Source organism: Sceloporus undulatus, chromosome 4 (assembly GCF_019175285.1).
Source record: "Sceloporus undulatus isolate JIND9_A2432 ecotype Alabama chromosome 4, SceUnd_v1.1, whole genome shotgun sequence".
In the NCBI taxonomy this organism is placed as follows: domain Eukaryota; kingdom Metazoa; phylum Chordata; class Lepidosauria; order Squamata; family Phrynosomatidae; genus Sceloporus; species Sceloporus undulatus.
Window position 1 is genome coordinate 135,944,748 of NC_056525.1, and position 12,739 is coordinate 135,957,486.

Genomic DNA, 12,739 nt, shown 5'->3' on the forward strand with positions numbered 1-12,739 from the left:
GTGGAGGCAGGAAAAGAGAAATGTTAATATTTTATTCACTCCTGAAATTCACTACAAGTAATACGGACTCTTGTGCCTGCTTGATGAACAAAACAGTCTTCTCAGGGAATGGGAATGTAGCATCGTTACATACAAGTACAACATCTTTCATCTTAATTATAAAAGCCTACAGTTTGTCTCTTTTCAACTATTTTGTCACAAACCTGTTACACTTGGACAGACAAGTTTGTGGCCTCCAAGTGAGACTACAGCTCCCAGCATAGCTAAGGCTCACAGAAGGTACAATCCAAAATGTATGAGAAGTAGTAGCATTAAATTAGACAATTAGAATGGATAAAATACAGTGGGCCCTAAGTATCTGCTGGGGTTTGATTCCCATTATAATCAATAGCATAGTAAAATGAGCAGGTAACTTGCCCTTTGTTTGTTGAAGGGAGGCCAGTTCAACTGCTGTCAGTTAGAGAAAGATTTAATTACGTACTGATTTCGATTATGTTGGGTGGAGAAGATGCTCATGTGTTACCAGCATTCTTCAAGTATTAGCTGCTTATAAAGAGAACAATATGAAAAAGTGAGTAGCCCCAAGGTCCAATAGCAATATTCTATGCTACACATTTCATGGTAGCAAGAAAAGGAATTTTTTTAGTTAGGACAGTTTTTTCAACATTGTATCATAATCAGAATTACTGTATAAAAAAAGGTTAGACTGGAATGATCCCCTTCCCAGGGTTTAGCCCTATTAATGTGCTACAGGGGGGGGGGGGAACAGTTTTGTGGCACCTAAACAAAACCAGGAAGTTTGACTTTGCCAGAAGTATACAAGAGTTCATGCCAAATACAACTTGCTAGTTTCTAATGTGTTACACACTTCTTGTTCTGACAATCTCTTCATATTTTTGGTATCTAAATGAGGATCATGTCGGTACAGAATAAATTCAAGAGAAATAGAACATCATGAATCCATGTTACTTATGGAAAGAACCTGAGGCATTTATGGAGACATACAGTACTAAAAATAGTTTTACTCTGGAGTCCTGAGTGGTTCTATGAAATACTGGTAGGTTTTTGTGCAAATTGTTATTTACCAACAATTATGTGTATCTCTTTCAATTTAAAAAATATGGTATGAGAACCATTTCTTGTTGGGAATGTAGTTGAAAAGGAACCAGATCAACAGCTAGGTGAACAGTAGTGGAATTACACTTTTAATAAGGTCAGTGTAGGGGCAGCTATCTAAGTGAAGTAATTTTTATTAGGTGACAGACAATATGAAGCTGGTTTTAATATCAAAACACAAGATGCTATCATTTCTCTCACTCCAGAACTGGCTTCAGAGGATATGGAATATAATAATGCCTGAATGTGATCTTTTAATAACAAAATGGGACAACCAATTCTGTTCATGCTTTGGAAAACACAAGTGATGGTGTGCACTCCATTTCAGTTTTGCCCTTAATCTTCCCCCTCCCTTTCTTTGCAGGAAATGAGTGAAAAGGGTCTTTTTGACCTTGTATCTGGATATAAGAGTGCAGGTTGCCAGCTTCATGGCTTTTCTTTGGCCTGACCTTGGGAGATCTTACAATTGCCAGTAAGCCTAGACCTCGTGAGATCGCAGAAAATCTTTACCAGAAGTACACAAGATGTTACTGTTTCTCAAAGGTCTGGGGTAATCCTTACTTTGAGATAGACATACTCAATGGATAATGATATAATAAATTATTAATAAAAATGGTTGAACCACGGTTTTAATTCTGCTAGCTAGAAGCAAAATTTCTACAGGACTAAAAAGTCCCCTGCTAGGTGTAAACAGTCTGTGGCAAGTGCCTGTGTTACTTTCCTCAAGGAGTTGCTAGCATTTTCACCATCTAAATTCTAGCCTTCCCACCTTTGAAAAAAAAAAAACCTTCACTGTTGCAGCAGAAAAGCATATACTCAGTCCAACCATGAGTTTTGCATATTTTAGGAGGCAAAAGATTTCCATCAAAAATAATTTTAGTAACCATAATTCTAAGAAACTAACAGAAAATAAATATTTCCAAATGCATCAGCTGTTACCTGCATCTCCCCAATTTATAGTAGTCAAACTACTGTTCTCATGAAGGTATTTCAGAAAGACAATCTTGCTTTCACAGAACTGCCAAACATCAAGACTTGGCTTGACAATGTAATAGATTTCATTAGGCCAAGCAAGAAAGGTTGAAATGTTCTGTTGTTTGTCTCACAGTGCAAAGATGCATACTTGAATTTCTGCCAAACCATGGCAATTTCTGGTCAGACCCCTTGAGAGGAATAAGCCCCATCACACATGATCAGTGTAACTCTCAGTCACTGTCACTCTCAGTGGCCACACTGTCCTCTTCTTTTAGGCCAGCAGGTTCCTCTCTCAAATCTGCAAAGAAGTCATCCCCACTACCAAATGCTTTGCTACTCAGTGCTTTTAGCTGGCCACTTTTCTTCTTCTTCTTTCTGTAGTCATCCACAATCACTGAACGAAGAGAAGAGATGTTCCAGAACTTCACCTTCTGGTCATGGCCACAGCTACCAAGGAATAGGCCGTTATGACACTGAGCCAGCTGCTCAATAGGTTCCCCTACATGCTGCCCAATGCTGCCTATAACCCGGTTGGGCAAGATGTATACTGCCCTGAAACAAGAAAAGAAGCCAGATCAATAAGCAGCCTTTGTCATTCTCATAAATTCTGCTGTAAAATGTTCATGTTCAAGGTGGTAAGAGGACTCAGCCACGTTACTCAAATTCTTTTTAATTACATAGATAAGATGCCAAATGACTATAGTGGGCCCTTGGTATCCACTGGGGTTTGGTTCTAGGACACTCCTGTGGATGCTCAAATCCCATTAAATACAGTGGCATGGTAAAATGGTGTTCCTTATATAAAATGACAAAATCAAGGTTGGCTTTTTTTTAATTGACATTTTTTGAGGAATATTTTCAAGCTGTGGATACTTAAATGCATGGATTAAAAAAATCTGTGGATATGGGGGGCAACTCTAATTTTACAAAAGATACCTGTGTTAGTCTATTTCAGTATACATGTACAGGGAAAGCATTCTGTGCCATTAACACATCCCCCTTTTTATGTGGGAGTTGTATTAACAGATAGATACTATGTAAATTCTGTGTAAAAACATAATCAGGATATGAATGGGGCCAAAAAGGAAGAATACATTTTTTAAAAAAATCTCAAAACAGGGGACTTTAGTTCCCAGGCAAGAATAATGCATAAATACCATCATTTCTGCACTATCTTCACATAAATTGATCAGATTGTTCTATATTTATATCACCACGTTAGCAGTTAAATTGGTCAGCTGCCAATTCTCAGTGCTTAGGCAACTAGGTACAGCTTTTCCTTGTAGAATGTCTCCCATAGTCCAATAAGTTACTATCTGCCCAAAGACCTATTTTGTCTCTCACCATCTCCTACCAAGACAGAACTCTTACTCCAACATTCCCAACTGTACACTTGAGTAAGATCTCTGCTTACCTGCCTAATGTTAAACCAGACCCTTTCTTGGCAGGCAACCCAAGGTACTCTCACCTGATGACTCCATCTGTTGAGCCTGTGCACACAATATTTTCTGTTATGGGAACCATGCAGTCAATGGATTCTGCCTTCAGTGCAAAACGGTCACTGGTAGCACCAAAGCCATCCCAGTTGAAAAGGTAAATAGTCCCTTCACTGGAGCCACAAGCCACTTTCTTCCCTCTCTGACCAAGAGAGAAAAATAAGTTTTAATGGAAGAATGCATAATCATAATCACTCCACTCTCCTCCCTTGCAACATTTTATTGCAGATCAGTTCAACAGAGAATACTTAGCAGTAAAATATTCAGAGCTTTACTACCATTTGTGACATACCATCAAGCCCATGAGTTCCTAGCAAGATCCTATAGCAAGCAGCCCTTTCTTGAGTACTGACCTTCATAAGAGAGACAGCTGTCAGCTCTCCATTCTGAGGTTCAGACAGTAGCTCAAAACGCCTCCTCTTGATGTTGAAGACTCCCATTGTTCCATCTCCACTGCAAGAAATCAAATACTACATATTGCATGCATGTATTTACAGGAGAGTTATTTATTCCCACTTAAAGTAGCACCAAGGCAGCATAATCACATCTGGCTGAAAGGTGTTTTCAGGCAGATACAATCAGCTCTTCTCTTCCTCGGGCTTTGCCACCCATGGACTGGAGTATCCATGGGTGACCTCACCCTGTTCTCCCCAATAGTGGCATATGCACATGACCACACCAATGCAGCTGTGTGCACATTGCACCCTCTATTGAAAACAGCGGGACTTGAGGTCCTATGGAATTTGCTATCTATGTGGGGGGAATGGAACAGAACCCTTGTGGATATGAAGAGCTGATTGTACTTATATTTTATGTCCCAGAGAGAGATAACAACAGGAATCTGTGTCAAGGGCTCTTGTAACGAAGAAAAAAAAGCATTGCTTGTGCCTGGACACTTGTGGCCCAAGCTCTTTACTTTCCATTACAGAAACATACAAAGCACTGTATGCCAAAGACTAAGTCTATTTCCACATCTGGTTAGCAGCAAGTGCAGGAGTACCTGGTGGTGAGCAGCAGTTTCTTGTTTCCATCCACAGCTATATCACTGATGTACTCCTCGTGTTGTTTTGCTTCCATGATGGAGGTCCCTTTGCGTAGGTCCCACACTTTCAGTTCTCCACTGTCATCTCCTGTAGCAAACAAGTGCTCATCTATCACCAGCAGACTGTTCAAAGCAGAGCTGTAGAAATTCCAGGCATTTAATAGTGGGCAACATGCTTTTAGCCAGAATATTACAGAATAACTTAGAGCCTTCAGTAAGGTAATAAGATTGCATGCAGCACTTCTACTCTGAGCACACTATGAAGAAGGGAAGCATCTGCAACTCCTATGAAGAGCAAATACATAATTAACCTGATCTCATAAGACTCTTTAAACTATTGGAAGACTTGTGAAGAAATTATGTGGTTTTTTTTTTTAAAAGATGCTAAAATACACTTCAGCCATGCATGGTCCTTAAATAAGAACCCAAACACTCTTGCTCTGGCATTCTGACTTTGCTAGAGAAGCTCCACCTACTGAACTTGATATCACTCAGATCATCACACCCTTCTCTACAGTTTTCTAATTTAAAAATGGGAAGAAATAAAAAATATGCATAAATAGCAAAATATTATATGTACAGTAGTATGAATTGAATTGTCCTCAACCACAAACCTAGATTCCTTGCTAAATAACCTCTTGCAGAATCTACTCAAACATTCCTTCACTTCTTTTTCCATAGTACTTTTGTTCAGTCTTGTTTTCACGATGCTTTTGAATGGCAGCGCTACACACCATTTGAGCTTTTGGGGTTTTCCATCATTATGACATTTGTTGATCCTATTGCAGGAAATTTCACTTTTTATGCTCACTAATAAGGACTCAAAGAAAGTAGCAGCTGTGATGCCAAAATGGCCATTGGCTGCTTTGTGGAATATAAGCAAACTGGTACTTCCAAATTTTAATGGTGTTTTAATTTAATAAAATAAAATTTATTTGGTTTCATGGTGTTTTAGCAAACAGACAAAAGAGGTGAACTATGCCGGTGCCTGTTTTTCCGCCGAGGGAAAAAGAACCTGCAAAAAGTGGGCTCACCACACTGGCACTTGCATAACAGTGGTGGCGACCATGTAAACAGGGCGCTGCCATTTTTACGCTCCCATCAAGTGCGAGGGTTGCGGGGCACGTTCCCCAGGCAATCCTCACACATGATGAGAGCGCCTGAAAGGCCGGTATGTACCAGGCCTTAAATTGCTTCCTGAGAGAACTGCATTCTTATTTTAAAAAAAGGAAAAAAAAATTGAAAAAAACATCTGAAAATATATATTGTATTGTTACAATATGATGGTGGGACTAGAGTTCCCAGGTGCTCTATGTAAGAAAAAAATGATTACCAAAACGAACCAAAATTTGTAGTCTTTGTGGTCCTAAGAAAAGTATACCTATTTTTAAAATATGAATAGCCAGTTTAGGACTCTGTTTCTCAGTGGAAATTATAACAATGATATCACCAGGCATTTCTGCAGACCCAAGTGTACCAACAACCCATTGTTCAAGAATTAGAAAGAAAAGGAAAGAGTGGATGTATTAGGAGTGGAAAACATGGCTATTTAGTAACTGCCATGCCATCAAGGCTGAAGAATGGTGGGAGAGCAGTCCCTGGTGCTTACCTATGTGCTTTGGAGAAACGTGTCACAAGACGACCCTCTTCAACATTCAGGATATGAATAGATTTATCCTTGGAGACCGTGTAGAGCTCTAGAGGGCAAGGGGGAAATGACATATGTCACCATGCACGACTAAAACTTCATAAGGTGCATTTGCTTGCAACCATGAAAATAAATCAAATTCAGTATCAACAGATGAACAAGTTATTCCAGCTATTAGTACCCTTACAGATTTTGGAGTACATTAAAAATGTGATGGGTATATTGCACATTCATGGACAGATGTTACAGTCTGATGGCTGATTAGAGTTGTATTTCACAAAATTTACATCCAAGAAACTTGACTTTTTTTTGGTAAAGTATAAAGATATGACACATAAATGTTTGTGTAAAACCTAGGGCACAGGTGCTGACTGACCAGGTGAGAAGCTAACCTAACTAAACAAAATTAGAGAGAGAGAGAGAAGTGGCCTTAAAGAGAAACACAAACAGTGGAGTGACTTGTAGTAAACCTGACTACAGAGGGTTACTGGTATCAGATGGCTGATTTAATCAGATGGAAAGCAGCAAGTACCTCCAAGTGTTACATCACTGAGGAAAGGTATGTAGAGAGATCTTGTAGCACCTTTGAGACTAACTGAAAGAGAGAAGTTGGCAGCATGAGCTTTCGAAAACTTCAGTCTACTTCCTCAGATGCTTTTGGATGAGGAAGTAGACTGAAGCCTATAAAAGCTCACACTGCCAACTTCTTTCTTTCAGTTAGTCTCAAAGGTGCTACAAGATCTCTCTACATATTGATTCTACAGACTAACACGGCTATATCTTTGAATTCTATCGCTGAGGAAAAAAATAAAAGTCCTGACTGACTAGATGACAAAAAAGCCAAAACATTTATTTTATTTATTATTATTAATTATTATTATATTATTATTATTGATAATTTATTTATACCCCACTAAACATGAGTCAGTGTGATGCGGCAGCTAACAAGGCCAATGCGATTTTAGGCTGCATCAATAGAAGTATAGTGTCTAGATCAAGGGAAGTAATAGTGCCACTCTATTCTGCTTTGGTCAGGCCCCATCTGGAATACTGTGTCCAGTTCTGGGCACCACAATTAAAAAAGGACATTGAGAAACTGGAGCGTGTCCAAAGGAGAGTGACTAAAATGGTGAAAGGTCTGGAAACCATGCCCTATGAGGAATGACTTAGGGAGCTGGGGAACTTTAGTCAGGAGAAGAGAAGGTTAAGAGGTGATATGACAGCCCTGTTTAAATAATGAAGGGATGTCATACTGAGGAGGAAGCTGACTTGTTTTCTGCTGCTCCAGAGAACAGGACCTGGAACAATGGATGCAAGCTGCAGGAAAAAAGATTCCACCTCAACATTAGGAGGAACTTCCTGACAGTAAGGGCTGTTCGACAGTGGAACAAACTCCCTTGGAGTGTAGTGGAGTCTCCTTCCTTAGAGATCTTCAGAGGCCGGATGACCATCTGTCAGGGATGCTTTGATTGTGATTTCCTGCATAGCAGGGGGTTGGACTGGATGGCCTTTGCGGTCTCAGCCAAAAGGCTATTAACACCATTTACACTGGCAGAAGTTAGTAAAGATCTATCTCTGATTAGATGGAGATAGACTGGAGATACTATAAAACCAAATGTGAAGAGCCAGAGCCAGAAGGGAAGCTGAGTGAGGATAGTGTTTTAGAGTAACATTGTCTTCAGTATGCTGTTGTCACCTCAAAATGCAACATTGTAATTTGTAACACATTATCCTCTATCTGACTTAGAAGTACATATTACTGTGTGTAACAGAGATTACTTTCCAAAAGTAAGCACTGTGTGGTAGCCTTAACACTTTTTCTCCAGAAAGATGAACAGAAACAACTTGTATTTCCAGTGAACTCAATTCCAGTGTATTACATAACTGGATACAAGCCCTGGGGGGGAGAATAACTCACTGTGGCCATCATGGGAAAAGGACACTTCCCGGCAGGATTTCAAGTGATGTCCTGAAGACCAAAGTTCCTTGTTCCCACCTTCCACACACGAGTATGAATACCTGAAATTTTTAAAAAGGAGGGATCTTGTCACATACTTAGATATAAAAATTGTTCTGGAGGAGGAGAAAGAAACAGTATTGCTGAAGTTGGGCAAGAGAAACGTTAGGAAGACATTTCCGTCTGACGTATGACACACAAACATGTCTACCCTCCTCCAGCCCAAGCCATGAAAACTTTTGACTGCTTTCACACACTTCTTGTGGATGTCCTGAGACACCTAGTTGGTAATACCTCCAGAGCCATGATACCCTGAAACAGTTAAAGGACCTTGGATTAGATCAGTTATAGAAAACATTTGGAGGACTGGAAGCCACACTGGCCCCTATAAAACCTTTTGGCTGCCATAACAAGGTTTGTAAATGGACAAGGGGAAATTCACACCCACTTTCTACTACCAGCAATCCCGATCAGGCTAACGGGACAAGATGTTAGGTTAAAGATATAGGATGGGGGACACCTGGCTTAAGGAGACTACGTGTGAAAGGGATCTAGGACTCCACGGAGACCACAAATTGAACATGTCAACAGTGTGATGCGGCAGGTGAAAAGGCCAATGCAATTATAGACTGAATCAATAGAAGTATAGTATCTAGATCAAGGGAAGTAATAGTGCCACTCTATTCTGCTTTGGTCAGGCCCCACCTGGAATATTGTGTCCAGTTCTGGGACCACAATTCAAAAAGGACATTGAGAAACTGGAGCGTGCCCAAAGGAGGGTGACTAAAATGGTGACGAGTCTGGAAACCATGCCCTATGAGGAATGACCTAAGGAGCTGGGGATGTTTAGCCTGGAGAAAAGAAGGTTAAGAGGTGATATGATAGCCCTGTTTAAATATTTGAAGGGATGTCATATTAAGGAGGGAACAAGCTTGTTTTCTGCTGCTCCAGAGACTAGGACCTGGAACAATGGATGCAAGCTACAGAAAAAAAGATTCCACCTCAACATTAGGAGGAACTTCCTGACAGTAAGGGATGTTCGACAGTGGAACACACTCCCTTGGAGTGTAGTGGAGTCTCCGTCCGTGGAGGTCTTTGAACAGAGGCTTGATGGCTATCTGTCAGGGATGCTTTGACTGAGAGTTCCTGCATAGCAGGGGCTTGGATTGGATGGCCCTTGTGGTCTCTTCCAACTCTACGATTCTATGGTTCTATGAAAGCTGTCTCCCTCTTCTTGTGATCCTGTTCCACATCACTGTTTCCCCACTAATAAAAGACCAACAGTGATCTTGCTCTGGATTACAGCAGTGGAAACTAGGCAGGAAGGAAGTGGGTCCAATCTATCATGACTACTCTTCACCAGAAGAACACTCCAAGAGTGTTCCTATTAATATTTGTATTGTGGTCTGTTTGTTTGATTTCGCATCCCTTCATTGTGTTGCAGAACTTTATATTTTCCATCTTTTTAGCCAGCAGCAGGGATTATGGGAAACAGAAGGCACCCAATAATAAGACGACTTATTTCTGAAATACTGACCATTCAACTGTAGATAGGCAGCCCCTGAAAGGCTCTACTGACAATTGTACAAATGGATCTTTTCTGGACTACTAATGGGGAAAAGGGGAGCACTCCTGCAATTGCACAGTCAACACAAATGCAGTCAGAGAAGCTATACTCACACATATACATCACCGTCCACATCTCCAGCAGCTATTATATCTTGACAGGGGTGAAAGGCAATGGTATTAGCAGCAGCTTCAAGGGAAATATCTTCAGGGGTGTTTCGAAGTCTAGGTTCATGTTCAACTTCTTCCTCATCTGAAGATGCCTAAGTGAGGAAGAAAACAAAAACAGCATCAGTGAGAACATATCAAATTCGTGAATAATCAAAGCTGCAAATATGGAGGGATATATATATATATATATATAGAGAGAGAGAGAGAGAGAGAACCCTGAGAGATGGGAGCTTGGCACAGACATACTCAGTGTGAACTACATTAAATTTTACTACTCCTGACAAATTTCTGAGCTTTAATTTTAAGTGTAAATTGGGGTATTTATATTGACCCAAGGAGGATAAAATGACCCCAGGTTTTTGGGGGGTCAATTTTGGGGACTGAAATGTTCTAGATTTAAACCATGCTGCATCCACACTGCAGAAATAACCCAGTTTGGTAGCGCTTTAACTTGTCTGGCTCTCTGCTATGGAATTCTGGGAGTTGGAGTTTGGCGGCCCACAACAACTCCAACTCCCGAAATTCCTATAGCAGAGAGCCAGAAAAAGAGCTAAAGCGCTGCCAAACCGGGTTATTTCTCCAGTGTGGATGCAGCTGCTGCTCTTGCCTCCAGCAACTAACAGAGGCCTCTTTACAACCAGCCCCTTCCCCTGAGGAAGAACAGTAGGAACCCCCCCACAAAAAGGCGGCCCATAACTGGCGACCCTGGCTTTAGTAGGCCTCAGGGCCCCAAAGTCGCGTTGCTAGGAGACGCCACTTCCGACTTACTTCCCTGGGCGCCGCCATCTTGGGGACCACGCTTTGGAGGCAGGCAAGGGACTACTGCGCCTGCGCAGTAAGGGAAAGGCGGGGTCCGGGGAAGAGGAAGCCATTCTTCATAGACAACAATTACAAGACTAATTGCTCTGCTTGACAGTTAGCAAGAGAGCTCTGCTGCCTCCACACTGGAGAAATAATCCAGTTTGAGACCGCTTTAACTGCCCTGGCTCAGTGCAAGGGAATTCTGGCAGAAGAAGGGAAGATTAAAATATAAACATCCATAGGACTGAAGGGTTTTTGTTGTTGTTGTTGACAAACCCAGAGTCTTTGAGGCCATGTCTGCACTGCAGAATGAATGCAGTTTGATACCGTTCTAACTGCCATGGCTCAAGGCACTGGGACCTGTCATTCCTGAGAGAGATTTAGCCTTCTCTGCCAGAGAGCTCTGGTGCCACAACAAACCACAAATCTCGATTCCATAGGATGCAGCCATTACAGTTAAAGCAGTGTCAACCCAGATTAGTTCTGCAGTGTGTCAGCAGGCTCTATGTCTCACCTAGCAGATCAGAGAACCACTCCTTTTAGCCTTTCTGCCCTCTTTCCATCCATCTATTAAGATCTTAAAATTGAGAACTGATGTCTCAGGTGGCTTTTTGCCTTCTCTCTTTCTTGTATGCAGTTGCTTTTGAATGTTAAACCTGTGGACAGAGGTTTTCTCTCCCCTGAATTTTGTGGCCCATGCTAGGAACATTTTCAGCTAAACAGTGTGAAGAGGGACAGGGATGGTTTAAATAATGATGTTGTGAGCTTAAGTAATTGTATGTACCGCACTGTGTACATTTACAGCGCTTTATAAATAAGGGTTAATAATAATAATAATAATAATAAAGTAATGATGTTGCTTCACAGTAGTTCCCTCAGTATGGTTAAGTCTTGTCAGTGACTAGTTTATAAAATCCCAGAGATGTGTCTGTTCAGGACTACCAGTTGTACTTAGACCAATAAAAGCACATTTGAGTACCTCTATTCAGCCGCTGAAACCATAAGCTGCGACAGAATTATTGGTAATATTTGATGGAAGCGCACACACTGCTGCTAAATCACAACAAGATCTGTTAATTCAAAGGTATAGCCATGTTAGTCTGCAGAATCAGTATGTAGAGAGCTTGTGGTACCTTTGGGACTAAAGAAAGAAGCTGGCAGCATGAGCATTCATAGACTTAAGTCTACAGTACTTCCGAATGCATCCGAAAGTCTACGAAAGCTCATGCTGCCAACTTCTTTTAGTCAGTCTCAAAGGTGCTACAAAATGAAGATATATTAACTAATTCATAGAGACCTCACTGTGCTGGGTAAAAGGAGAAAGCAGGTGCAAATGTGGTGGGAAAGTGATGCTTTCATCAAGAAAATGCACCTAGTGTTGGTGTTTGTTTCACTTGTTCATACTCCTTGGGCAGTTTCATGCAAAGTCTAGAACTCTGAACATATCCTTTCAAAGGCTTTAATATTCCATGGCCTCAGTCCTATTACTCCCAACTAGACTGAATCAGGCGGATTTACCTGGGTGTTGGCTCTAACTTGGAAGGACCAATAGGTTTCCACCAATGTTTGTATTACCACAATGCAGACTAAACTAGAGCAGGAATCTTGAGATTATTTCACTAAGGACTAGCAACAGGATTTGTAAGGTAAATGACAATCGTACTGAACCAGTGCTATCAATTGTTTCCCTTAATTGTTTATACCCAGACACTTGCATGGAATAATCAGAAAGAATCTTCTGCAAAAACAGTTCTAATAAACTCACGCTAACTGCTTTGATCTTATTGGAAAGGCAGTATACAAATAAATATTATTATTAAAGAATCCCAAGTATAAAGTTATATAAGGCCTTCAGAAGTCCTACTTTCAGGCGCATAATTGAGAACTATCAGACTGATGCATACCTGGGCCTCACATATTTGGAATTGCCACTTCCATTTTTACTTTTCTTGTTCCATTTTGTTTTT

At 40.8% G+C, this 12,739-nt stretch overlaps 1 protein-coding gene across 1 annotated transcript; it reads right to left on the minus strand.

Annotated features, from left to right (window-relative positions):
* Nucleotides 1-11: 11 nt before the first annotated feature.
* WDR55 (WD repeat domain 55) lies at nt 12-10,920 on the minus strand. The gene is made up of 8 exons (XM_042461190.1): nt 10,740-10,920; nt 9,915-10,063; nt 8,196-8,296; nt 6,239-6,326; nt 4,588-4,767; nt 3,941-4,040; nt 3,560-3,729; nt 12-2,643 (listed from the first exon to the last, which is right to left on the minus strand). Exons 1-8 carry the CDS (start codon nt 10,755-10,757, stop codon nt 2,322-2,324), a joined length of 1,128 nt encoding a protein of 375 aa, XP_042317124.1. The 5' UTR covers nt 10,758-10,920; the 3' UTR covers nt 12-2,321.
* Nucleotides 10,921-12,739: the final 1,819 nt, after the last annotated feature.

What these genes read in the sequence shown, in the direction of transcription:
- WDR55 (XM_042461190.1), bottom strand. An exon ending in GTGGACGGTGATGTATATGT is followed by an intron (nt 8,297 to 9,914) that starts GTGAGTATAGCT and finishes TAAAAATTTCAG; the next exon opens with GTATTCATACTCGTGTGTGG. An exon ending in TCAACAGATGGAGTCATCAG is followed by an intron (nt 2,644 to 3,559) that starts GTGAGAGTACCT and finishes TTCTTGTTTCAG; the next exon opens with GGCAGTATACATCTTGCCCA.